General features: G+C 39.0%; 1 protein-coding gene across 1 annotated transcript in view; it reads left to right on the forward strand.

Annotated features, from left to right (window-relative positions):
- Window positions 1–24435, forward strand: part of CAGE1 (cancer antigen 1) — a 45661-nt gene extending 21226 nt beyond the window's left edge. The window contains exons 11-15 of the mRNA XM_046641004.1: window positions 9336–9440; window positions 10074–10144; window positions 20242–20310; window positions 22809–22848; window positions 24349–24435. Of these exons, the coding sequence (XP_046496960.1) occupies window positions 9336–9440; window positions 10074–10144; window positions 20242–20310; window positions 22809–22848; window positions 24349–24390 (327 nt within the window). The 3' untranslated portion in view covers window positions 24391–24435. The remainder of the gene's footprint in view (window positions 1–9335; window positions 9441–10073; window positions 10145–20241; window positions 20311–22808; window positions 22849–24348) is intronic.
- Window positions 24436–27254: the final 2819 nt, after the last annotated feature.

Here is a 27254-nt window from a genome sequence, read left to right on the forward strand (position 1 = left end):
AGTCTGCCCTGTACAAACTTTATCTCAGAGAAGCCAAATAATTGAAGAGGGAGAGTTCTTCACTGAAGAATGTAAGCTTTTAAAAGCAGAAGAAAAGATACACTTAGAAAATTATATTTTGCATCCCTGAAGAAAATAAGCAATCTAGAGAATTATCGTAATTCCTTGTAAAACCTTTAAGTTCAAGACTGATAGGGAACTTCTAATGAATGGGTCAGATTGACAAACCTCTGAGCCAGCTGATCAATCTCAGCCCCACTAAAGGTGAGACAGGCAGACCTGTGCACCCTCACGTGATGCAGGAGGACACACGCAGCACTATTTATGAAGTCTTCTCTTCAGAACAACTGGATCTGAAAGCAGGCTTCTGGACCTGACTACCAAGTGACAATGGAGAAAGAAACATATTAAATGACACCGTGATAACAAAATCCAGAATGTGAAAAATTCTAATAAGTAAACAATTGGCATGAGAAAAGGGAGAGAGGAGAGGCACAGCTGTTGCAGAGTAAAAGAGGTTAGAGACTTAAGAGACAACTCAACCAAATGCAGTGTGTGAAACCTGTGTAGATCCTGATTGCAACGAACCCACTATGAAAAGACATTTGTGAGATAATAGCAGAAAACTGAACACAGTCTGGGTATTAGATAATATTAAGAAATTATTGTTAATTATAACAGATGTGATAGTGGTATCACTGTGTTTTTAAAAGCCCTTGTCTGTTAGTGATACATATTGAAAAGTATTTATGAGTGAATTAATACGATGACTAGGTTTGCTTTAAAATAAATAGGTGGCAGAGTGAGAGTGGAATGGGGAGAGGTTGGAGACAGATGGAAAAATAATGGAAAAATGTTAATAATTGTTGAAGTTAGGTGATGGGCACATAGAGGTTCATTTTACTACTCTCTGTACTTTTGTATGTGTTTGAAATTTTCCAAGATAAAAAGGGTTTTGTTTTTGTTCTTTGTTTTTGAAATGCAGAAGTCTGCTCCAGTAGGCTCACTCCTCATTCTCTAAGGAACTCTGGGCCAGCAAGACTTGGTCTGCTGGAGTTAAATTTGATGACTCACACCTCCTCTGATGCTTTGTCATGTGCTTCTCTTGTGGTCCGTCTGAACCCTAGCCTTTGGTTCTTCTTCACGATTCTGATCCTGCTGTCTGCTCCATTCACCCCCTGACCTCCTCCCCACTGAGACAGGGTCCTTGACCCCAGCTTTGCCTTCTGGCTGGTTCTAGCAAGTGCTTAACTGTCAAGTGGAAAATGTCTCCTGGTCCTGGAAGCTCTTGATAAGGTATCTCCGAGTCAGGGATGTGGTCAGATAGTCTTTACCTAGTGTTATGGAAGATAGAGAAAAAGTGTTAATGCAAGCAAAAGCTTCTTAGGAAACCTGGAATTATGAACTAGAGAGTGCCAAACACCCTGGCTCTATGGCCAGGCCACTTGCACCTCAAGTCATGGGGCCTCGCTGATCTTCTTAGAGGTGTGTGATGGGCATAACAATGGCCCCCCAAAGATATCCACACCCTAGTCCTGGAACATGGCAAGAGAGACTTTGCATCCCTTGATAAAACAAGGCACCTAGGCAATTATGGCAAAAGGGACTTTGCAGATGTGATTAAATCAAGGACCTTGAAATGCGGAAAGAGACTATTCTAGATTATCAGGATGGGCCCAATCTAATCACATGTATCCATAAAAGTGGAGAAATTTTCCCAGCCACATGAGAGAGAGAGGTGACTACTAAAGGATGTCAGAGTTGCAATATGGCTGGCTTTGAAGGTCAGGGAAGGGAACAACAAGCCAAGGAATGTGGGCATCCTTTAGGAGCTGGAAAGACTCCCCTCAAGCCTTCAGAAAGGAACATCGTCTTGCTGACACTTTAGTGGAGTGAGACCCCCATAAGACTTCTAACCTACTGACTGTAAGATGATGTTTTTGTGTTGTTTTAAGCCACTAAGTTTGTGCTAATTTGTTACAGCAGCAATAGGAAACTAACACAAGATGTGTTCACCTCATTTTCTTTAGTCACTTCGATTGCAGTGCCTCATAATATACTGGAGCAAGTTAACTTATTATTAACTTGAAACTATGTCCACAAATCTAGAATACAGGGGGACATCAGAGGAGATTCAACCTGGGAAATCTTCCTCTGGAGGACTTCATGACTGAGCAGTCCCTCCTGGACTGCGTGAATCTCATTCAGCACCAGCAACTGGCTGGCTTCTCTGCCTTGGTGCCTGTTGTCCACACAGCACGGGTGAGCAGCTTTCCAAGAGGACTTCCTCCTCTGCTACAATCAAGCGTATGTTGCTGTGGACAAGGCCAGACATGGGTGCTCTTCCTCAGCCTAACTCAGCCCTGCCCTTGGAACCTGCTTCTTCGAGATGCTTGGCAAGGCCCATCACAACTCCTGTGGGCATGTACACCGTGTGCTCCAGCACACGTGGGCAGGCCCCATGGGCAAGGAGAGCTGGGGAGAGGAGAGCATGCCGCTGCACCTGCTGTTAGCCCTCACGCACCCGGAGGTGGGGAGGTCTGGTTAGACCTTATTTCCTATCTCCATGTATGTAAGGGCTGTGATGCTCTCTTAAAGATTACTTATTCCAAATACTTCACATCAAACTGTGTAAAAACAAATATAACAAATATGCAGGTACCTACCACCCGGGTTAAGAAATAAAATATGAATATAGTTCAAGCCCCCGTGGCCCCTCTTCGGTTGCACTTCCTCCCCTCCACCCAATGGTAACCATTATCCTGAATCTAGTGTTCACCTTTACCATGCATTTCTTTATTTCCTGCACACATGTGTATCTCTAAACAATGCATAATATTGTTTTGCATACCTTTTTTTATTGTATCTTGTATATCCTTTTCTAACTTTTTCCCCCTCAACCTTATAATTGCAAGATTCTTCCTTGTGATAGGAGTAGCTGTAGGTTACTCATTTTCACTCCTGTATTTTAGTGTATGAATAAATCATAGCTCATGCTAGAACATTTCAGACACATCCAGTCGTTGTCCACATACTTTTACAGAGTTGAAATCATAGTGACATAAACTCTTCAATGTTGTTTTAATTAATATACCACACATTTTTACATGTTACTATGCTAGCCTTATAGATTGTATATTGATTATATATAATTCTTAATGGCCACATAATATTCCAGAGTGGAAATACAGGTTTTTTTAGCCCCTCCCCTTGTTGGATATTTGGGCTCTTTCCTTTTTTTTTTTGGAGGAAGGCTCGCCCTGAGCTAACATCCGTGCCCATCCTTCTCTACCTTATATGTGGGATGCCTACCACAGCATAGCTTTTGCCAAGGGGTGCCATGTCCGCACCTGGGACCAGAACCAGCGAACCCCGGGTCACCGAGAAGTGGAAAGTGCGATATTAACTGCTGTGCCACCAGGCCAGCCCCTCTTTCTGCTTTTATGTGGAGAGGTTTTTCCTTTGTGGGTTATTTTCCTAGAATAAATTATAAAAGTGAGATTACTGCTTTTTTTAAAGCTATAAATATACATGTAGATCTTTATGTACATAATCAAATGAATTTTCAAAAGAGTTGAATTTTACCTTGCGGATATCAGTGTGTCATTGGTACTGTTTCACCAAAACCTTGCCAGAATTAAATATTATCACTTAAATTTTTTCTAACCAATTGCCCTTTGAGTTTATCCTTACAGTAAGATGGAACATTTTTCAGTATGTTGCTTTTATTAATTGTGTCTGTGGGACAGTCCCACCTACAGATTTTAATATATGCAGATTTTAACAATTCTCATTTAACACAGATTTTAACACATGCACTATATTTTCAAAGAATAAGAATTGTGATAGAATAAATGTTCACTATGCACAGACTCCAGACTGCTTTCCAAGCCAAAGTGTTTTAAGTCCATACAGCACATATTCCTGGGCCTAGTACCCCTCTGAAGATTTTTTTGCTTTTTCATCAATTTAGCTTGTCCCCAAATCTGATTTCTCCTCTTCTACCTTCTCTTAGGTATAGCCACTGACTTGGGGGAGGGTGAGAAGGGTGAGGAGTAGGGGGAAGAGTCTCTCCATGAGAGCTGAGATCTTCACTGGAGGCAACAGAGGATGCCCACATCAAAGGACTAAACAAGGCCACAAACCATGCAGCATGCGAAAAGCCTAGGAGGGAAACCTGAAGAATCATCAACCAAATAGGAGGTTGGGATGGGGGCGCAGTGGCACCAGGCACAGGATCTATGGATCCAGACATCTAGGGCCAAGTGAAAGCCAGGTGGAGAAGGCTCCTCGGTGAACTGTCTGGTGGACGGGAGGGTCGAGGGCAGGACACAGCTTTGGAGTTTGCTTCTCACCGGAACTCTCACGTGTTTCTCTCACAATGATCTGTATCCCCTGCCGTGTTAAGTCAGGCGCAGAGAAAGTCACTTTACCAACCATCAGTTTCTCTTGTTTTATTCAAATTGATTTTCTTTTGGTGGAGACTTTGAGTGGGTTCAATTCCTAGCATCCAGCTCTGAACATTCCAGCATCTCTGAGACATCAAGGAAAACATACTACATTAAAGGACAGCTTTCATTAATGGTAGTCAAACAACCATGTTCAAGGTTATCTTGTAGCATCTTCCTTTACAAAAGAAAAATGTTGCCACCATTCTATCCTTTAAATTATTTCATAAATATTACTTTACGTATTAAAAAGTACATTTGGTATGATTTCATGAAAATATTTTAGACTTTTTCAGTGATTTGACTTTAATAGACTGTCTTCCAAAACTTTTCTATTTTGAAAAGTTTTTTAAACTTCAAAATATTGAACTCTTAATGAAAAGACAAGCCAGAAACTGGGAGAAAATACTTGTAAATCACAGACCTGATAAAGGACTTATGTCTAGAATATGTAAAGAACCCTCAAAACTCAATAATAATAAAATAAACAACCCAATTTAAAAAGTAAGCAAAAAGATTGTAAGAGACACTTCACTAAGAAATACATAGATGGCAAATAAATACATGAAAAGATACTCAGCATCATTAAGAGGCAAATTAAAACTACAGTGAATACCACTACAGACCTATTAGGATGTCTGCTAAAAAGACTGACTGGAAGACATTAAAAGACATTGAAGAAAACACAAATAAATGGAAAGATATTTTGTGCTCATGGATTGGAAGAATTAATATTGTTAAAATATTCATACTACCCAAAGCAATCCACAGATTCAGTGCAATCCTTATCAAAATTCCAATGGCATTTTTCACAGAAATAGAACAAACAACCTAAAATTTGCATGGAATTTTGACCACAAAAGACCCCGTGTAGCCAAAGAAATCTTGAGAAAGATCAAAGCTGGAGGCATCATACTCCCTGATTTCAAACTCTATTACAAAGCTACAGTAACTAAAACAGTATGGTATTGGCATAAAAACAGACTATAGGTCAGTGGAACAGAATAGAGAGCCCAGAAATAAACCCACGCATACGTGGTCAATATATGACAAAAGAGCCAAGAATATACAATGGGGAAAGGACAGTCTCTTCAATAAATGGTGTTGGGAAAACTGGACAGCCACATGCAAAAGAATGAAACTGGACCACTATCTTACACCATACACAAAAATCAACTCAAAATGGGTTAAAGACTTGAACATAAGACCTGAAACCATAAAACTAGAAGAAAACATAAGCAGTAAGCTCCTTGACATAGGTCTTGGCGATGATTTTTTGAATTTGACACCAGGAGTAAAAACGACAAAAGCAAAAATAAACAAGTTGGGACTACATCAAACAAAAAGCTTCTGAACGGCAAAGGAAACCATCAACAAATTGAAAAGGCAACCTACTGAAGGAGAAAACAATTGCAAATCATATATCTGATAAGGGGCTAATACTCAAAATATATAAAGTCCTCATGCAAGTCAATAGCAAAAAAGAAATAATCTGATTTAAAAAGGGGCAGAAGATCTGAATAGACATTTTTCCGAAGAAGACATACAGATGGTCAATAGGTACGTGAAAAGATGCTCAACATCACTAATCATCCGAGAAATGCAAATCAAAGCCACAATGAGCTATCACCTCACACCTGTTAGAATGGCTGTTATCAAAAGACAAGAAATAACACGTGTTGATGAGCATGAGGAGAAAAGGGAACTCTTGTGCACTGTTGGTGGGGATGTAAATTGATGCAGCCACTATGGAAAACAGTATGGAGTTTCCTCAAAAAATTAGAAATACTGTATGACTCAGCACTTCCACTTCTGGGTATTTATCCGAAAAAAAAACAAAAATACTAACTTGAAAAGATATATGCACCCTCATGTTCATTGCAGCACTATTTATAATAGCCAAGATATGGAAACAACCTAAGTGTTCATGGATGGATGAATGGATAAAGAAGATGTGGTGTATACATACAACAGAATATTATTCAGCCATAAGAAGAATGAAATCCTGCCATTTGCGACAAAATGAATGGACCTCAAGGGTATTATGCTAAGTGAAATAAGTCAGACAGAGAAAGACAAATATGATCTCACTTTTATGTGGAATCTAAAAAAAAAAGCTCATAGATACAGAAAACAGATTGGTGGTTGCCAGAGGCAGGAGATGGGTGTGAGAAATAGATGAAGGGGGGTCAAAAGGTAAAAAAAAAAAAAAAAAAACCAACAGGGGACAAAATACCTTCCTGGAGATTTCGGGAGGTAGGAAAACTATGAAGGGGACATAGTTCAGGAGGGAGTAGCTGGGAGAGCGGATGACAGACATATCAGAGTTTGCTCAGTGGATGGAATCTGTGAGGGTACAGAGAAAGATGTTAACTTGGGGAGTTGGGGGGAAAGTGAGTGCTCTGGGTGAATGAAAGCTGGGAAAGGACATTTAGGGAAACAGCCCAATATCCCAATAGAAATCCAGGCCCTGGAGGAGAGTGTGTGAGTTCCTCTCTAGTCTCATCCATGGGTTCTTATGCTGAACCTTTCACCTTCCTGATCTCAAAATAAAAAAGGCTGTTGGGGGCGGCCCTGTGGCTGGGTAGTTAAAGCCCTGTGCATTCCAGTCCACTTGGGTGGCCCAGGTTCACAGGTTTGGATCCCAGGTTCAGACATACTCTGCTCATCAGCCATGCTGTGGAAGGATCCCACTTACAAAGTAGAGGAGGACTGGCACAGATATTAGCTCAGGGCTAATCTTCCTCAAGCAAAAAAAACAAAAACAAAAAAAAAAAGGAGGAGGATTGGCAACAGATTTTAGCTCAGGGTGAATGTTGCACACACAAACAAAAAAAATGCCTATCCATACCAAGGATTGGTGAGGATGTGGAGCAACTGCAATTCTCATACACTGCTGGTGGGAACATAAAATGATACAACCACTTTGGATAAGACTTTGGCAGTTTCTTAAAAAGTTAAACATACACCTGCCATCCTTCTATTCCTAGGTATTTACCCAAGAGAAATGAAAGCATACGTTCATACAAAGACTTGTACATGAAGATTCCTAGCAGCTTTATTTATAATAGCCAAAAACTGAAAGCAACTCAAATATGTGTCAACAGATGAGTGGATTAACAGATTGTGGTATATCCCTACAATGAAATACTACTCAGTAATGAAAAAGGGATGAACTACTGATACACAAGCAACCTAGATGAATCTCAAAATAATTTTGCTGAGGGAAAAGAGCCAGACAAGAGTAAATACTGTTTGGTTCCGTTATATAAAACTCTAGAAAATACAAACTAATCAGTAGTGACAGAAAGCAGATCTGTGTTTGCCTGGGGCTGGCATAGAGTATGGAAGTTAGGGAGGAAAGGTAGGCAAGACGAAGGGATCACCAAGAGGCAAGAGGAAGCTCTGGTGGGAGGGGCGGTGATGGATATGTTCATTATTTGATTGCTGTGATGGTTTCATAATTGCATACATATGTAAAAATTTATCAAACCGTACACTTTAAATATGTGCAGTTTATTGTATATCAGTTATACTCTTAAAGTGGTTAAAATTTACACTCTTTAATGGGGACTTAAAATTTTGGATTCCTTTTCACTGTAATCCAAAAAGCTGATTTACAAAGCTATTCTTTTATCTCTAAAATAAATATCCTTTAAGAAATCTTTTGCTCTTCTTTCTTTAATCTGAGGTTAGCAAATAAAAAAATTCAATCTGAGGACTTAAAAGAGTTATTACTTTGAACTTGAAAGCCATTAAAGAAATTTAAAATGTGCCATGAAGTCTATAATGAAAAACAGAAGTGAGAAGGAATTCCTTGTTGCTTCAGTAAAGTGTCATGAGGGATGTGACGCTAAGAGTGGAACTCCACCCTCCAGGATGCAGTGAGGAGGTGCAAAGCAATAGAATGGAAAAAGCCCTATGCTAATGGATGACAAAGATGGATTTTAGTCTTTTCCACTTCTAGATATATCCTTTCAAAAATCTCTTAAATTCTCTTCGCCTTGGTTCTGTCTGTTAAATTGAGGTAATAATGTCTGTACTCCCTACCTTAAATAATGTATGTGGTCAGAAGAGTAGGACCACTGACTTGATACTGTCCCCATTAGTTTATTTATATAAGAGAGAAAGAACAAAAAAAGTTGCTATTTCTGCAGCAAATTTGTTTTCCTATTGCTTCCTCCAGGCTGTTTCACTACAGACGTGTAAGTATATTTAAAACATTAGAAGATTGATGGCCATTCTTAACATTGTTATTTAATGGGAACATTTCTGTTGTTTTCTTCTGTAATTGCTTTGAAAATTAAGGTAACTGCTAAGAGCACTTGTGAATACCCTTTCCTGATAATCAATCCTGGATGTCACTTTTAGAAATACAGTTTTTAATTTTTAATGGGTTTTTTTGCAAATAAAAATTGAACCATAGGTGAGAACAAGAAGTACATTTAGCTGAACTTTTTCTTTAATTCACAGTCATTTATGCAAGTGGGAATATTTATCAAACCTGAAATGCACCATCAAGCACATGAGTGCTTTCCTTCAGATAGAATCACATATGTCTATACATTGGTTATATAGGGAAAGAAGGTAGTGAAGATTTGTGGCATTATAATAAGTACTTATGTTCACTAACAGATGTTTAATTACTTGCAAAGCTGTTTCATAGTATTAGACTGGAGAAAAGCTGAAACATCATTATAATCTGTCCATCTGTTCTCAGTGCAGTCTAGCTAGGATCTGGTCATAGCATCTCTTGACTCACCTATGGTACAATTCAGTTTAAGAGAATATTGGAATAAATTATAGCTGGTTGTTCTCATTTGTTCTTAGCATCCATGCTTTCATGGCAGTTTCCAGGTTAGTATTTTTAATGATGTTTCTCCATAGATTGCAAAATTGGGAAATCTTTTAGAGTCAAAAGAAGACCACTGCAACAGACTCATTGAAGAGAATGACAAGTATCAAAGACATGTAGGCAACTTACTAAATAAGGTACAGATTTTCTTACAGAAATATTTATCTTTTAAAAACTATGCCAAATATTAAAGTAACAGAATTTTGGAGCTAAAGAGGATCTGAGAGATGATATCACACAATTGTATCAATTCTTTTTACTTCATAATGACATTATAAAATGCCCCCATTTGCCTTTTAGCTGAAAGCTAGCAAAGAACATAATATCTGTCTTTCCTTCTGCTGTCGTCAGTTTCAGGTCTTAGTACTGCTACTTCAGTTTGGAGGTAATTATAAATCTTGCCCACTTAGTGTTCTAGTTTACTTTTTAAAAACTGTGTTAACTTTAACCAAATGCACTGTAACTTTAATCAATACATACACTGCTTGTGTGGAAGACAACTGGATCATAGTTGACTCTTTACAATTGTGCATTTTTTGACGCTTCACTTTTTCTGCATGATGAATAGACACATTATCATTCTATTTCTATTCGTATCTCTGATTTCAAAATATAAGGAAAATGTTTTGTTTATTGTAAAACTTTCATTGATGGGAGTCATGTCATTGAACTTCAATTTGTAGAGATTTTTAAAAATCAAAAAATAAACAAAATTAGATAAAAATTCCAGAATTTATCAGAGGATAATTTTTTAGCTTATTTTTTTCCAGGTTATATCATATGAAGAAATTATTGAATGTGCTGACCAAAGGCTCGAGATATCCCACTCCCAGATTGCACAGTAAGTTGAAAAACATTAAATTAACTTTTAATTTTGTAAACATTTACTGATATTTTATGTGACCCTCTAAATTACGAAGTTCATATTCTTAGATTTCAAGAAAAAGGAAAAATGTGCAGTTTTATAAATTCAGACCATTCTTTAATAATATAACTAGTCTATTTAATGTCTGGACTTCTTGGTCAGAGTCGAATCACAAGATGTTCATCTTCCTTCCTCAGAGCTCCCTTGATTCCCAGGGCTGGTGAAGGATTAGTGAGAAACATCCGACATTTTTAGAGGATACTATCATGGTATCCAAGTAAAACAACTTTGCAGTGCTTAGAATTTATTCACAGAAAGTTTTGGAATGCACACAAAAGGAAACATATCCATATATATGTTAAATATCAAGTAACCTTTCTCATTAGAACAAGATTCAGCTTGAAACACTCCGAAATTAGTGTTTTTAAATTCAGCAAAGTTTTTCCACTGATTTATTATCCTCCTTTCTCATATGCTTCTTCCTCCTTCCTTCCCCAATTTCATTTATACTGTCCTGGCTATCCTAGAGCTTAAGCAAAAGGTCTAATCTGACCTAGAAAGCACCCCCCAGCACAGGAACTTTCTATGGCACTAACTCACCACAAGATGTGAAACACAGTGTGGGTATTTGTACCTTGGGAAGTTTGCCTCTGTATTTCACTATTGTTTCTAAGCAGAATGAATGGTAAAACAATTTTCCCATTTTTCAGACTGATGCAGACAAGTTTTAAATTTGGAGGGGGAAGTGATGTTACACACTCAAGAGAAGTAAAATTAGACTCCTCCCTAGCTTATAACCAAGAAACTCAACCAATGCGCAGTCCTCATGGGCTCATGAAATATCAAAATAAAGAATAACCTAATATTTTAAAAACAATATCAAACCATGAATCTAGCCAGATTGCTTTGCCCCAGTTATTTTTTTTTTAAGATTGACACCCGCGCTAACATCTGTTGCCAATCTTCTTTTTTCTTTTTTTTCCTTCTTCTCCCCAAAGCTCCCCAGTACACAGTTGTATATTATAGCTGTAGGTCCTTCTGGTTGAGCTGTGTGGGATGCTGCCTCAGCGTGGCCTGACGAGTGGTACTGTGTCCGAGCCCAGGATCTGATCCGGAGAAACCCTGGGCTGCCAAAGAGGAGCACACAAACTTAGCCACTGGGCCATGGGGCCAGCTGCAGCCCCAGTTATTTTTAAAACTTATATTTCAGTTGAGTGGTGGATCCAGCTTGTGTTCAAAAAGAGACCTGGAATCTGAGTTTTATTAACTTTATTAAAAAGATTGTCAATTGTGGCTGCTTATTAGGATTCCCTTGAATGCTTTTTAAAAAGTATCCAATGCCCAGGCCTTACTCCCAGATCAAATCAGCTAAAATACCAGGTGGGATCTGGGCATCAGTATATTTCAAAAGCTGCCCAGGTGATTCTAATGTCTGGATAGGTCGAGAACCACTGCCAGATATTGCGTAAGTTGATTTCGTTAAGTGATGAGCGTTGTCATTGATTTTTTTAAATCAAATATAGTCTATTATATCCATGAAGAACAGTATTTTTGTTTATAGTGAATTAGCTTTGATCTCATTAAAAGGTATGTGCTGCTTTAAAGTTACCAAATACACGTCATCAGAGCAATGTTTCTTTAAATTGGTGCTCGTCTATTCTGTTAAAAGTTAGCAGTGTTTGAAGTATCTTTCTTCGATTACTATGATTTCCTATGAAATTCACAGGCTATACTGTAAATTTTCAATTCACATGCCTTGGAGTTTAGAAACAGCTGCTTACTTACAACAGCCGTTCATGATATTTGATTTTTCTAGAAGACTAAAAGGAGCTTGGTGCAGTCCATTTTGTACATGCAGCCAGAGTGCTCTTTCTGAAATATAAATCTGATCATGCCCCTTAAAACACGTTCGTGATTTTCCAGGACTTTTAGGTAAAAGCAAAAATCCTTAGCATGGTCTACAAGTTTCTTCATGATACAGCTCCTGCCTGCCTCTCCAATCTCATGTCACCATTCTCTGCCTTGCTTTCAGCCACACTGGAGATGTTATAGTTTCTCAAATGCATCACATTCTTTTGCCTCGTGGCTTTCGCATATATTGTTCCACCTGGAATGCTCAGACTACCCTAACCCATTATCGCCTACTGTCCTTCAAATCTCCACTCAAATGCCCTTTCCTTACAGGTACACTCACTGTCTTCCCAGTCTGAGTCAGGCAGCTTTTCACAACGCTACAAAGATTCAGATGGTCTTGCATCTCTTTCTCCCAAATACTGCTTCCTCTGTAACACCTGTGGCTAGGTCAGTTTCAGGTGTGGGAGTCCCGCTCCATACATTCCAGGCTCTGGAACACTTTCCTATGAAATGTCAGACTTGTTCTCTCTACCTCACTTCCTATCACGTCTATGACAGCATCTTGGTGAGAAGTGGATCCTCTCACAAAAATGTTCCTGTTCTACCTACAGATGGCCAACAGGTGCATGAAAAGGTGTGCAACATCATTAATCATTAGAGAAATGCAAATCAAAACCATAATAAGATACCACCTGACACCTCTTAGAATAGGTGTTATCAAAAAGACAAGAGGGGCCCGCCAGGTGGCATAGCCGTTAAGTTCGAATGTTCTGCTTTGGTGGCCCGGGGTTTGCCGGTTCAAATCCTGGGTGTGGACACGGCACTGCTTGGCAAGCCATGCTGTGGTAAACGTCCCACATATAAAGTAGAGGAAGATGAGCACAGATGTTAGCTCAGGACCAGTCTTCCTCAGCAAAAAGAGGAGGATTGGCAGCAGATGTTAGCTCAGGGCTAATCCTCCTCCTCAAAAAAAAAAAGATAAATAAATCCATTGGTGTTGCCAGTTCTCTTTAGCAATACACTATTTAGCACTATCTTTTGGCCCTACAAGATATCCATATCCTAATCCTTGAAACCTGCAAATGCTAGCTTATATGGCAAAAAAAAGGTCCTTTATGTTAAATAATAATCTATTATTATATTAATGTAATATAATATTATTGTATTAATTATATTACTGTAAGCCAACATATTAAAAATTAAAAAGGAAAAACCATATGATCATCTCAATAACAGAAAAAACATGTGACAAAATCCAACATTCATTCATTTAGAGAACACTATTCATTTAGGGCTAAAAACTCTAAACAAACTAGGAATAGAAGGGAACTTATTCAATATGATAAAGAGCATCTATAGAAAAAATACTGCTAAAATCATACTTAATGATGAAAGACTGAATACTTTTTCAAGATCAGGAACGAGATTTCTATTCACACTGTACTGGAAGTTCTGCTCAGTTCAGTCAGAAAGAAAGAAAAGCCATCCACATTGGAAATGAACAAGCAAAATGAACAAGCAAAAGTGAATTTATTCCTTAGATGATATGATCATCTGTGTAGAAATCTGATGAAATCTACAAAAAAGCTCTTGGACTGTTAAGTAAAATTAGCAAAGTTGTAGGATCCAAGATCAATATACAAAAATTGATACTATTTCTATATACCAGCAATGAACAATCAGAAATTTAAATTAGGGGCCAGCCCAGTGGTGCTGTGGTTAAGTGTGCACCTTCCGCTTCAGTGACCTGGGGTTTGCCAGTTCGGATCCCAGGTGTGGACATGGCACCACTTGGCAAGCCATGCTGTGGTAGGCGTCCCACATAGAAAGTAGAGGAAGATGGGCATGGATGTTAGCTCAGAGCCAGTCTTCCTCAGCAAAAGGAGGAGGATTGGCAGCAGTTAGCTCAGGGCTAAACTTCCTCAAAAAAAACAAAAATTTTAATTGAAAAAATAAAAACATTTCAATAGTACCAAAAATATGAACTACGTAGGGATAAATTTGACAGGAAATGTGGAGGACCTATACACTGAAAAGTATGAAACATTGCTGAGAGAGAATTAAGAAGACTTAAATAAATGGAGAGATAGACTTTTTTCATGGCTATTTTTTTTTGTTTGAGGGAGATTAGCCCTGAGCTAACTGCTGCCAATCCTCCTCCTTTTGCTGAGGAAGACTGGCTCTGAGCTAACATCCATGCCCATCTTCCTCTACTTTCTATGTGGGACGCCTACCACAGCATGGCTTGCCAAGCGGTGCCACGTCCACACCTGGGATCCGAACCGGCAAACCCCAGGCCGCCAAAGGCGAATGTGTGCACTTAACTGCTGTGCCACCGGGCACGCCCCTTTCATGGCTCTTAAGACTCAATATTGTTAAGACTTCATTTCTCCCCATGGTGATCTTTAGGTCCAATGAAATCTCAATCAGAATCCCAGCAGGCTTTTGAAATAGAAATCGACAAGCTGATTCTAAACTTCATATGGAAATTCAAAGGACATAGAATAATCAAAAGAACTCCAAGAAAGTGGACAAAATTGGAGGGCAAGTCTGACTTTTAAGACTTTTTATAAAGCTACAATAATCAAAACAGTGTGGCAGTGATGTAAAAATAGAAAAAAGATCAACAGAACAGAATAGAGACTCTTGATATAGACCCACATATATTTGGACGACTGGTTTTTGACAAAGGTACAAAGGTAATGAAGTACAAAAAGGATGGTGCCGAGATAATTGGATATCCATTTGTTAAAAAAAACCCAAAATACGTTGTACCACATACAAAAGTAACTCAAAATGGATAATAGACCTACGTGTAAAGCTAACACTATAAAACTTCTAGAAGAGAATATAGGGGAAAATTTCTGTAAACTTAGGTTAGGCAATGATTCAGATATGATTAATGAACGTGATCCATAAAAGAAAATTTTGATAATTGGACTTCCTCAAAATTAAAAACTTCATAGAAAAAACAATCCCAACTTTATATGGAACCGCAAAAGACCCTGAATAGCCAAAGAGATCCTGAGAAAGAAGAACAAAGTGGGAATCATCACACTTCCTGATTTCAAGCTATATTATAAAGTTCTAGTAATCAAAACAGTATGGTATTGCCATAAAAACAGACACATAGACCAATTGAACAGAATTGAGAGCCCAGAAATAAACCCATGCGTATGCAGTCAACTAATATTTGACAAGCAAGCCAAGAATACTCAATGGAGAAATGACAGTCTCTTCAATAAATTGTGCTGGGTAATTGGATATTCACATGCAGAAGTATGAAACTACACCCCTATCTTACACCAGTCACAAAAATTAACTTGAAATAGATTAAAGACTCAAATGTAAGATTAGAAGCCATAAAACTCCTAGAAGAGAACATAGGAAAAAAGCTCTTTGACATGAATCATGCCAACAGATTTTTGGATATGACACCTAAAGCACAAGCAAAAAATCAAGAATAAACAAGTGGAACTACATCAAACTAAAAAGCTTCTGCACAGCAAAGGAAACCAATAAAATGAAAAGACAGTTTATGAAATGGGAGAAAGTATTTGCAAACCATATATCTGCTAAGGGGTTAATATCCAAAATATATGAAGAACTCATACAACTCAGTAGCAGAAAAACAAAAAGTCCAGTTGAAAAATGGGCAAAGGACCTGAATAGACATTTCTCTAAAGAAGATATTCAAATGGCCAAAAAGTACATGAAAAGATGCTCGGCATCACTAATCATTAGGGGAATGCAAATCAAAACCACAATGAGATATCACCTCATGTTGAGGTGAGATATCACCTGTTAGAATGGCTATTATTCAAAAGACCAGAGGTAACAAATGCTGCTGAGAAAGTGGAGAAAAGGGAACCCTGGTGTACTGTTGGTGGGAATGTAAACTGGTGCAGCCACTATGGAAAACAGTATGGACTGTCCTCAAAAAATTAAAAATAGAACTACCATATGATCCAGCAATTCTACCTCTGGGTATATAGCCAAAGAAAATGAAATCATTGGGTCAAAAAGATATCTGCAGCCCCATGTTCATTCATTGCAGCATTATTTGCAATAGCCAAGCTATGGAAACAACCTAAGTGCCCATCAACAGATGAATGGATAAAGAAGTTGTGGTATATATATATATACAATGTGGTACATATATATGTACAATGGAATACTATTCAGTGATTAAAAAAAGAAGGAAATCTTGCCATGTGGGACAACATAGATGGACCTTGAGGGCATTATGCTAAGTGAGGTAAGTCACACAGAGAAAGACAAATACTGTATGATCTCACTTATATGTGGAATCTAAAAAAACAAAACAAAACCCAAGCTCATAGAAAAAGAGATCAGATTTGTGGTTACTAGAGATGGGTGGTAGTGAGTGAGGGAATTAGATGAAGGTGATCAAAAGGTATAAACTTCCTGTTATAAGTACTGAGGATGTAATGGACAGCATAGTGACTATAGTTAACAATGCTGTATGGTATATTTGAAAGTTGCTAAGAGAGTAGATCCTAAAAGTTCTCATCACAAGGAAAAAAATACTTTTTTCTCTTTTTTTTTTCCTTGTCTAGATATGAGATAATGGATGTTAACTAAACTTATTGTGGTAATCATTATGCAATATATGTAAGTCAAGTCATTATGCTCTACACCTTAAACTTACACTGCTGTTTGTCAGTGCTGTATGTTAATTATATCTCAATAAAACTGAAATTAAAAAACAAATTTAACTCCTGCTCTTCAAAAGATATTAAGAGAATGAAGAGACAAGCCACAGTCTGAAAGAACATGTTTGCAAGTCTTATATCTGATAAAGAAGTTTTATCCAGACTATATAACAAACTCTCAAAACTCAATAGTAAGAAAACAACCCATTTAAAATGGGCAAAGATTTGAACAGACATTTCACCAAGAAGATATATGAATGACAAGCAAGCACATAAAGAGATACTTAAGAGGCTGGCTCCAGTGGCCGAGTGGTTAAATTTGCGTGCTCTGCTTCAGCAGCCCAGGGTTTTGCCTGTTGGGATCCTGGGCATGGACCTGGCACCGCTCATCAGGCCAAGCTGAGGCAGCGACCCACATGCCACACCCAGAGGCACTTACAACTAGAATATACAACTATGTACTGGAGGGCTTTGGGGAGAAAAAAAAGAAAGAAAGAAGAAAAAAAAGATTGGCAACAGATGTTAGCTCAGGTGCCAATCTCTAAAAAAAAAAAGAGATACTCAACATAATTAGGAGGCAAATTAAAACCACAGTGAATATCACTGCAAGTCTATTAGAATGTCTAAGAGGCTGACCATACGAAGTCCTGGAGAGGATGTGGAGCAACTGATATGCTCATAGCCTCCTGGTCGGAATGGAATATGGCACAACCACTTTGGAAAACAGTTTGGCAGCTTCTTAAAAAGTTAAAACACACACCACCATATATGATTCAGCCATTCTACTCCTATGTATTGATTCACGAGAAAAGAAACCATGTATTTACAAAAACCATGTACATTACAAAAAGATCAATGTTCATAGCAGCTTTATTTGTAATGGACCAAAACTGGAAACAACCTAAATGTCCCTGAAATGGTGAAATTTAAACAATTTGTAGCATAGTCACACAGTGGAATACTACTCAGCAATAAAAAATAATGAATGAGGGCCTGCCCCATGGCCAAGTGGTTAAGTTCTCGAGCTCTGCTTCTGTGGCCCAGGGTTTCGCTGGTTTGAATCCTGGGCGCAGACATGGCACCGCTCATCAGGCCATGCTGAGGCGGCATCCCACATGCCACAATAGAAGGACCCACAACTGAAAATGCACAACTATGAACTGGGGGGCTTTGGGAGAAAAAGGAAAAATAAAATCTTTAAAAAAAAAAATAAATAAATAAATAAAATAGTGAATGAACTCTTGGTATGTGAAACAACATGGATGAATCTTAAAATAATTAGGCTGAGGGTAAGATTCCATTGTATAAAATTCTAGATAACATGAACTAGTCCATAGTGAGAGAAAGCAGATGAGTGGTTGTCTGGGGATGAGGGGACGAGGAGTGATGGGAGGGAGGGAGTACAAACGTACATGAGGAAAATTTTGAGGGTGATGAATATGTTCCCTACCTTAATTGTGATGATTGTTTCCTGGGTATATACGTTTGTCAAAACATCAAATTTTACACTTTAAATATGTGCAGTTTATTGCATGTCAACTATACCTTAATAAAGATGTTTAAAAAACAAAAAAACAAAAACAAAAAAACAAAAACAAACCTGACTGCCAAAATAGACTCCTTGGGGGTAAGTCCAATTTCCACTCCCAAGTGGGAAGATCACGGCCCTTGTTGGCATGGTCCAGTTAGCACCATCATCCACTCAATGGTGCTGCTTTGCTTGCCTAGCTCTCTGCATGGGCAGCCAGGACCCTCTGAGGGAGGACATCACTTCCTCCATGGTAAACCAGGGACTCTATTTACTTGGTCTTAGGCTGTAGCTTTTTGCCTTCAGCTCTATACACAGGAGTAAGTGTATAAAAACATTCCATTGGTGCTTTTTTGCACACTTGGAAAATTCCTTTACTTTCTTTTCTTGGGGATCCTTCTCCCCCAAGAGTTGGGGCCTTTCTTTTCAACTCTAGAAATACAGAAGACTTATTCCATGCCATTTCTCTGAAAATAAAGCATGATAGACTAAGGCTTTTGGTGTACGGAGGACCTATTTAATGTTGTCATCTCTTCCTGGGTTGGACAGCTTCTCCTCTCTACCCTCTGAAAACACAAACCTGATACCTCTGGACAATAAGGCAGAGGTTTCAAAATGACAGTCCACAAGTCAAATCCTGAGACAGATGTGTTTTGTTTGGTCCCTATAATGTTTAAAATATTTTTAAGTTATTGCCAAAATTTAAAAAGGACAATTTCCTGCAAAGGTTTAGATTTCTATCTCCTCTTTAAGATCTGATGACATTGCTGCAACATTCCCACATGGCAGCACTTGGCAAGAGGTGAATAGCAACTTCTTCCTTTAGGTGAGGAATAGGGTATATTCTCTTGGCTTTGTTCGAATCCCCACTTAGCTGGCTTTACTCATTCCACATACTTGCCTGACTCTCCCACAGGCATTTGAGGCTGTGATCCCTGCAGTAGAATTTCCTGCCCTCTAAGTGTCTGTTTACCCTTTATAGTAGGCTGAATAATGGCCCCCAGAGATATCCAAATCCTAATGCCTGGAACCTGTGAGTGTTCCCTTATATGGCAAAAGAGACTTTCTGATGTGATTAAGGATTTTGAGAGAGAGAGGTTGTCCTGGATTGTCCCAGTGGGTCTCAAAGGCAATCACAATTGTCATAAGAGGGAGGCAGAGAGAAATGTGATGACATCGGAAGGCAATGTGACCATGGAAGCAGGGGAGAAAGGGCAAAGCAATGCAGGACCATGAGCCAAGAAATAAGGACAGCATCCAGAAGATGGAAAAGGAAGGCAAAGAATTCTCCTCTAGAGCCTCTGGAGGGAGCGCTTCCCAACTAACACCTTCATTTCAGCCCAGTGAAACTGATTTTGGACTCCTGACCTCAGGAACTGTGAGAGAATAAATGCATGTTGTTTAAAGCCACCAAATTTGTGGGAATTTGTTACAGCAGTCACAGGAAACTATTACACCCTCGCTGGATGGGAAAGTTTAGGAGGAGACTATCTTAATAGAATTTGCCCTCCTAGGGGCAACAAGGGGAACCATTGGTATTTCTCTTGCTAAAAGCCATAAAAACATAACACAAGTAAATCTCTAGCAGGCCACCTGCATGCTGTGATCCTTCCTGTAACACTCCTACACATTTTCCCATGTTAAAGCAGTCCACAGCTCAGGGGTTTTGTATTTAACATGCCACCTCCAGGATCATGTTGGGTTAACTCATACACAGTGGTCAGTTCTCGACCCACTGTGTAAATGATTAGAAGAACATCTAAATGTCACTTTATAGCTTTACTGCTATCTACTTTCCTTCTTCACCACTGGAATCTATGAAGGGAAAAATTGATCAAATGATTTGAGTTGCTAGGAAAGAATCCCAAATTCCCATATAGTGAGATGGAGGGACAATGTACAGAGAGCTAGACCACCATTTGAATATATCTACTCAAATCCTCCAATAAATATAACAAAATATTAGTTTAGAAAAGTCAATTTTAGTCATAAAATTCAATTGTTTCTTATTTCAGTTTAGAAGAGAGAAATAAACATTTGGAAGATTTAGTTAGGAGGCCCAGAGAGAAAGCCAGAAAACCAAGGTAAGTTTTTCTTTTTCTTAATAATAATGTCTTTAACTGTAGAATATATGTATAATAATAAGTAATACATTTAAAAAAAACTTTTTCCTTATCTCAATTTAAGATAAACAAGATAAATTATGTGAAAGTGTTTGCTGTTTTGCCTAGTATGAAATAGTTGCTTGATAAAAATGTTTTTTGTAGGACCTGAATTGGAGAGCCATGTTCCCTGCCCTCTTGGAACTTGCAATCACTTCTAAGGAAGACGCTATAGAGATTATGAGCTAATATTTTGTCTACAATAAAACAGCTTACCCTGCTATCAATATATATATAGCAGACCAGATTTTCTTATACTAATGTTAAATCTTATAATCCGTTACTTTAGAAGACTCTCAGTATTTGATGCTACAGGGTATATGCCCAAACCCTATGGAATTAATTAAGACCATAGTAGGATGTTAAAATGGGACTCTTCCTGGCCTAATTCCTGAGATGCTAAGAAAACTTTTACCATTTCCCAAAACAAGAGTGAGTTTTCCCCATGTGCAGTTTCTGAAGGAAATTTTGAAGAACCTGTGTCATGACTCATATCCCTTGGCCAGATCCAATATGTAAAAAGTGTAGAGAGTGGGGAATATTGGAGAAGAGATTTCTTTGACTCTGTCATGTCGTGAGCCCCCATCAGCCCCAAGTAATTCTACCTCTTTTACCTAAGCCTTGGGAGGGGTTTCTAGGAGATCAGCTAGAGAGAGAGCTTTGAAATAGTTTCATGAAAGTTGGGAAACATAGAGGATGAATGACTCATTCATGCCTGAAAAACTAAAGCAAGCTGTGGCAGCATGACAGAGGGGCAGTTGGGGTGGCTTGTTCTTTCTGAGCTTGTCATCAGGACAAAGAATGTATGCAATAGTTCCTTAAGAACTATGCAGGTAAGAGTCAAGTTATCTTGGGCTCTACCCAAGGCTTCCTGAAAGGATACCAGTGGCGAGAAGCTGGAGGGGAACATTAGATTCTTAGGTGCTGATCAAGCAGTGACCATCAGAAGAGAGATGCATCAGCCTGGGTCAAGGGAACTGTAGGACCCAGGTCCTCAGCAATGGCAAGCTCCAAAGAGAAAAAATCAGCCTTAGCCATTTGCCAAACCCAGAGACTCTGGAGCCACCCAGCCACGTAAGAAATGTCCTGTTTCCTTACTTCTCCCTCCTGCTGCAAATGGAGGTAGTGAGCGAAGATGCAGAAACTGATCTCCAAGGGCAGGTGGGTCCACCAACTAAAGCCTTAGCTGCGAGAGGGAGAGGAGAAGTCTTATTTTTGAGTGAAGATTAAAGGATTGATTAATATTTAAGACTGCATATTCTGATAACTGAATTGAGACTGTGTTCATGCCTCACAGTCAAGACTGACCATTACCTTAGAGTGAGCAAAAATCATTGGGCTGCTGCCTATTCAGCTACTGGCAAAGGAAGAGCTTCCCCAAGTGAAAAAAGGCTAGAAGCAAGAGGCAGACATTAAAGTTGCATTTTGATTATGTCATGGTTCATGTTGGTTCAGCATACCATTTGGAAATACAACTATATTTTGAAAATCAAAACCCCTTAGCAGATTATACTAATATTTGCAAAGTGATAGGTTAACTACAATTTTTTCCCTGATATGAAGGAATAGATCTCATGTCTGTTATATTACAGATGCTCTGTAATTGCTAATTTAAACTCAATATGAATCTTTTCTGAGTTGCTGAAACTGTGGAATATTTTTCTCCAGAATTATTTTAAAATAAGAAAATTTGCATATAAACTTAAAGGTTTCACTAGTTCAGATATTTGTCTACTTATACTTGGCCTATTTTCACAATTGATTTGAGGCCCATTTGTATAGATTTAGACTGGCCTTGAAGCAAGGAGTTGAAGTGAAACAAAAGGGATATCAAGGCCCTTTCCAGCTGATAAGGCTGCTGCTTAGAAACTTAAGCCTTACATCAGCCGTCAGCCACGACCATCCGGGAAGCCTCCCGTTGACCGATTGACCTCAGTAAATTGAGCGTGTGACCACACTTCAGACTACCTCTGCCCCATCTCAGAATCATGGTTCTGCTTTTGCCAATTGTCTTCAGGAGTAGAAAGAGTGGGAAATAGGAAGATAAAAGTGAGCACTTTAATAGTCTCAGATGTCTTATTTTTGCCTCTAGTTCTTCATCATTTCCAAGGAAATTCATGAGGTTTTCAAGTCACAGCCAGAATCTTATCCTAAGCAGTAAATCTAGAAGAAGGTTAAAATGTAATGAGACTGTGGCCCAATATTTTTATTTATTTTTTAGTGAGAATAATCTATATATTACATGCTAAAAAGCTTTATCTTAATCTTTTAGGGTCTCATTGTTCTATCCTAAATGACAATTTCTCCTTAAAAGGAGAGGAAGCTATATTAAATAGTGGCATGTTTGTTCACTATGTTAGTCCTCACACCCACCTGTTTTTTTTTTTTTTTTTTTTTACATTGTTTTCTCTTTCCTGTAGACTAAGAAGATTAGAAAATCATCCCAAGTCCATGACCGTGGTAGGTCCAATCTTCTCATTCATTGCTTCCTCCTCCTTGTACACACCAACCATATCTAACCACTTGCTATTTTCTACACATGCTATGTTATTTTTATGCCTTCCTGTTACTGCCCATGCAGCTTCCCCTACCTGGAATGCTCTCTCCCAACTCCTTTTCTCCCCTTACTTCAGTTCCCACCTCACACACCTGCCAGCTCAAGCTCCATTCCCTCTATGAAACCTTTCCTGCCCTGTCTCCCGGATGGAACTGACTTGCTTCCTCCCGTGTGCCCACCCTGTACCCTTTGGTGTAACAGCACCTGTAACATTTCATCACAATTCTCTGCTTACATGTCCCTTGATTTAACTACAACTCTTTTAGTGCAGGATTGTCTCATATTCATTTTGGTATCCCCAAGCACCTATCCCATAATAGGTACTAAATAGGAGTCAATATTAGACAGACTTGGGACCCAGAACCAATGCTACCCTTGCTGGCCATAGGGGTGTATTCATGAATACTGTGGCCTATTTGTGATCTAGCTTTGTGAAGACAGATACAATCAAAGGGCATGTCTCCATATGCTCCACTGAGATCCAGCTGTTCTAATAGTTGAATTATGAGGACACCTTAATACTATCAATTCTTAGTTATACTGTGCTGGTGAGTCACTTCATGAATTATTCAGATTCTTGCTCCTATTCCTTCTTCATTCTGCCAGCTGGCAACCAAACCAAGGAAGACAAAACTCAACCAGCCTTATTCCTTGTCATACTCCTTGGTGTGAAAAAGGTTGAAACAAAAATATTGATTAAAATACAGTACTGGTATTATCTAAGTTCATCTATTCATAGGTTTTCCTTGAACCCCTTTTTCATATGTAATCAAGAATTAGGGGCTGGCCCCGTGGCCGAGTGGTTAAGTTTGCATGCTCCGCTGCAGGCGGCCCAGTGTTTCGTTGGTTCGAATCCTGGGCGCGGACATGGCACTGCTCATCAAACCACGCTGAGGCAGCATCCCACATGCCACAACTAGAAGGACCCACAACGAAGAATATACAACTATGTACCAGGGGGCTTTGGGGAGAAAAAGGAATAAAATTTAAAAAAAAAATCTTAAAAAAAAAAAAAAAAGAATTAGCTGTTTATGGGGGTGGGCCCTGTGGCGGAGTAGTTAAGTTTGAGCACTCTGCTTTGGCAGCCCAGGGCTTTGCCAATTCAGATCCTGGGCACGGACATGGCACCGATCATCAAGCCATGCTGAGGCAGCGTCCCACATAGCAGAACCAGAAGGACCTGCAACTAGAATATACAACTATGTGCTGGGGGGCTTTGGGGAGAAGAAGAAGAAACAAAAAGATTGGCAACAGATGTTAGCTCAGGTGCCAATCCTTAAAAAAAAAAGGAATTAACTGTTTATGGAATAAGAATTCCTTATGTAATCAAGAATCAGCTCTTCTGTCACTGAATACTTGTCTTTCCTGAAAACTTAAGAAACATTTTTTCCTTTCATTTTTAGATGCCAGAAATTTTAGAACGAAACAGAAATGATTTAGATTAAACAGGACTGAAGATTAAACATTAATCATTTTTGTCAACCACTCCAGGAGCAGAGTCACTACCAACTGTGCCACCCAGATCAATACGTACTGATGATGCTCTACAATCTGTATAAATGGTGAAATTTTACATTCCAAAAAATGTGATTACTTTTCTTCTTATTTCTTCCTGTGAACAATCAAACATATTCCACTTTAACATAAATAGATTAATAAAGTGGCTTCTTTTCCAAATATGTGTCTGTTTTTACTCTCACGGAATACCACTCCCACAGTATCAGTGACACGTAAAAATTGTTATGGATCGCACGTCTACGTTTTGTTTCTGTCTGCAAGGTATCCTTTTTCTCTACAGAAAGGCAGGCTTTTCCTACCACCCACCAAATTTCAAAGGATACTAACTCTGAAATCCTTTGGAATTAAAGCTCAGATGAAAGGAGAGGAGTGTTTTTTTTTTTTAAGACCTAACCCTTCTAATTTCCACCTTAACATAGTGTTGAGAATTAGTTCTGAATTTAAATATGAGAACCAGAGACAGCTGGCTTTGTGATGTGTCAAAAAAAATAAATGCACATAACGTACATATGATCCTTTTGATAAATCCCAGAACCGTGATGGAGGTGTAACTATGGAAGCAAAATACAGCTTGCGTGGAAAGGAAGAAATTATTTGATCTCACGGAAATTAGTTTTGCACTTAGGTAAGTACAAGAGGAAAATAGATGTAGAGTATATATCTGGCCCTGAAGGAAGTGCTGAATAAATCAAAGCTATTATTTTTGTTGAGGAATTCTATAAGACAGGTTTTACATGAATTTTGAAACAAAACTTGTTAATTTCTTAAATTCAAAAAGTTGCAATACAATTTAAGACAAACCATGAGAAATACATAGTGAGTTGCAGCTGTAACAGTGTTCTGTTTCAGAAAGTTAAGCACTGAAGACTTTGGAAGTGATTCAAGTTTTAAAAAGAGACACTAATATTAGTTCCATAGGATCCTCTGGGGAAAATTAAATATGATAGGAGGAAAATATTAAGATAAAGATGGCTAATGCAGCCTCTGGACTCTGCACACCAATGTGATGAAACAGATGGGATGGAGGGATTAACACAGGTTGTCTGCAAACAGGACTGTGTGCATAAGAGTTACATTTACCATGTGTGTTATTAGACATTTATGATCTTTCACCTACCGATTGTCCCAGAATGAATTTGCCTCCTTTGGTGCATGGCTCAAGGATGTAGAGTCTAGGCCAGTCCATCTTTTAATAAACATTTAGTGACTTTCAATAAACTGTATGATAGCATCTGTGTAGGATGCCAGGAATACAAAGAAAAATCAGGCAAAGATCACCAAGGACTGCATAATCTATTGAGGGAGATAGATAGATAACCTTTGTTCTAGAATGGTGTATAAGTGTCTGTCTAGGGTGCTCTAGGAGCATGAAATAGCCCTGGGCTATGTGAGAAAACCTCAGGGAAGATTTTACAGAAATGATGACAGTTCAGCCAGATCTTCTTAGCTGACAAGGTATTCCCCAGATAGATGGACAGGGAAAGCAACAGCACACTCAAAGCCTGGAGGCCTGAGATACCTGGTTACACTCCCTGCACCGTGAGTAATGTCTAAAACCTACGTTCTTCATATGGCAGGAGATTAAGATGATCATGAATAGCATTATATGCCATGCTAAGAAATTTGAACTTTATCCTTATGAGAAGCTCTGACGGATTTTAAGTAGAGTGATGTGGTCAGATGTGCATTTAGAAAGATCACTCTAACAGTGATATACTGGGTAGGTTGATGGTGGGTGATTCTAGAATCAGAAGTTACAGTTAAGTTACTGCTGCAGTGCTCCAGGCAAGGAAAACCAAGGCCAGAAACAAAAATAGTGGCAGTGGAAATAAAGAGCAAGCTATGAATGCAAAGCTATTTTAAAGGTAAAATGAAAAGACTTCGGTAACTGGTTAGCTCTGGGAGTGACAAGAGAGGAGTCTGGGAGCCTTTCAGGGTTGTGGGCGGGTGGTGGTCATCTTCCCGAAGCAGAGACTACAGGAGGGACAGCTGGTATGCGCGGAAAGATACGATGAGTGTGAGGTGACTATGAAACATTCGGGGAGGCCTTTAATAAGTAGTTAAATATATGCTGAGAAGGATCCAATGGTCAGGGCAGGGACCAAAGATAAAGGAGAAAGCAGGGATTGACGATTCAAGGTTCTAGAGGAGGAAAGAGGGACGAGGTCCCACAGCACAGCACAGGAGCAGGAACAGTCCTCCTGGGAGACTGGAAGAAAGGACATCAAGACGGGCATATTCAGGGTGACTGTGAGCTGTGGCATGGGAAGTTGGGGCTCTCAGCTGAGAGCTTGCCTCTCTTCTTGCAATAGGAGGCTCGAGGGGAGAGGCAGAGGTTTGAAGTAGCCACAGCTTCTGCCCTCACAGCAAAGCTTTGGCTCTCACCACAGGATATTACAAGGAGGCACAATGTCCCCTCCGCCTCATGGTTTCTGTATTTTTATCCACTTTCTTCTCTTTCCCCCAGTTGCTTGTTCCATTGATTCTGACCCAGCATATCTTCTTGAGGACTCGCTCCATCAATCATTTTGACTCCCTCACACCTTTTGTTTATAGCTCTTTAGTGAATTCTTACCCTAGCCTAAAAATAAATCCTTCCTGCAGCCCGCTTCTCTAAAGCGCTCCTCGTTCCTCTCTTTTCACTCCCCATTGTGCCTTCTGAAAGACTGTTATTTACAGTTCACAAACCACTTTCACATATTATCTTAATCAAGTAGGCTATGTCGACTCATAGTGTTGCTGATGTTTTCCATCTTGCTAGTCTCTCTATGCCACTCTCATTTTTAAAGGC

Source organism: Equus quagga, chromosome 15 (genome assembly GCF_021613505.1).
Source record: "Equus quagga isolate Etosha38 chromosome 15, UCLA_HA_Equagga_1.0, whole genome shotgun sequence".
Taxonomy (NCBI): Eukaryota; Metazoa; Chordata; class Mammalia; order Perissodactyla; family Equidae; genus Equus; species Equus quagga.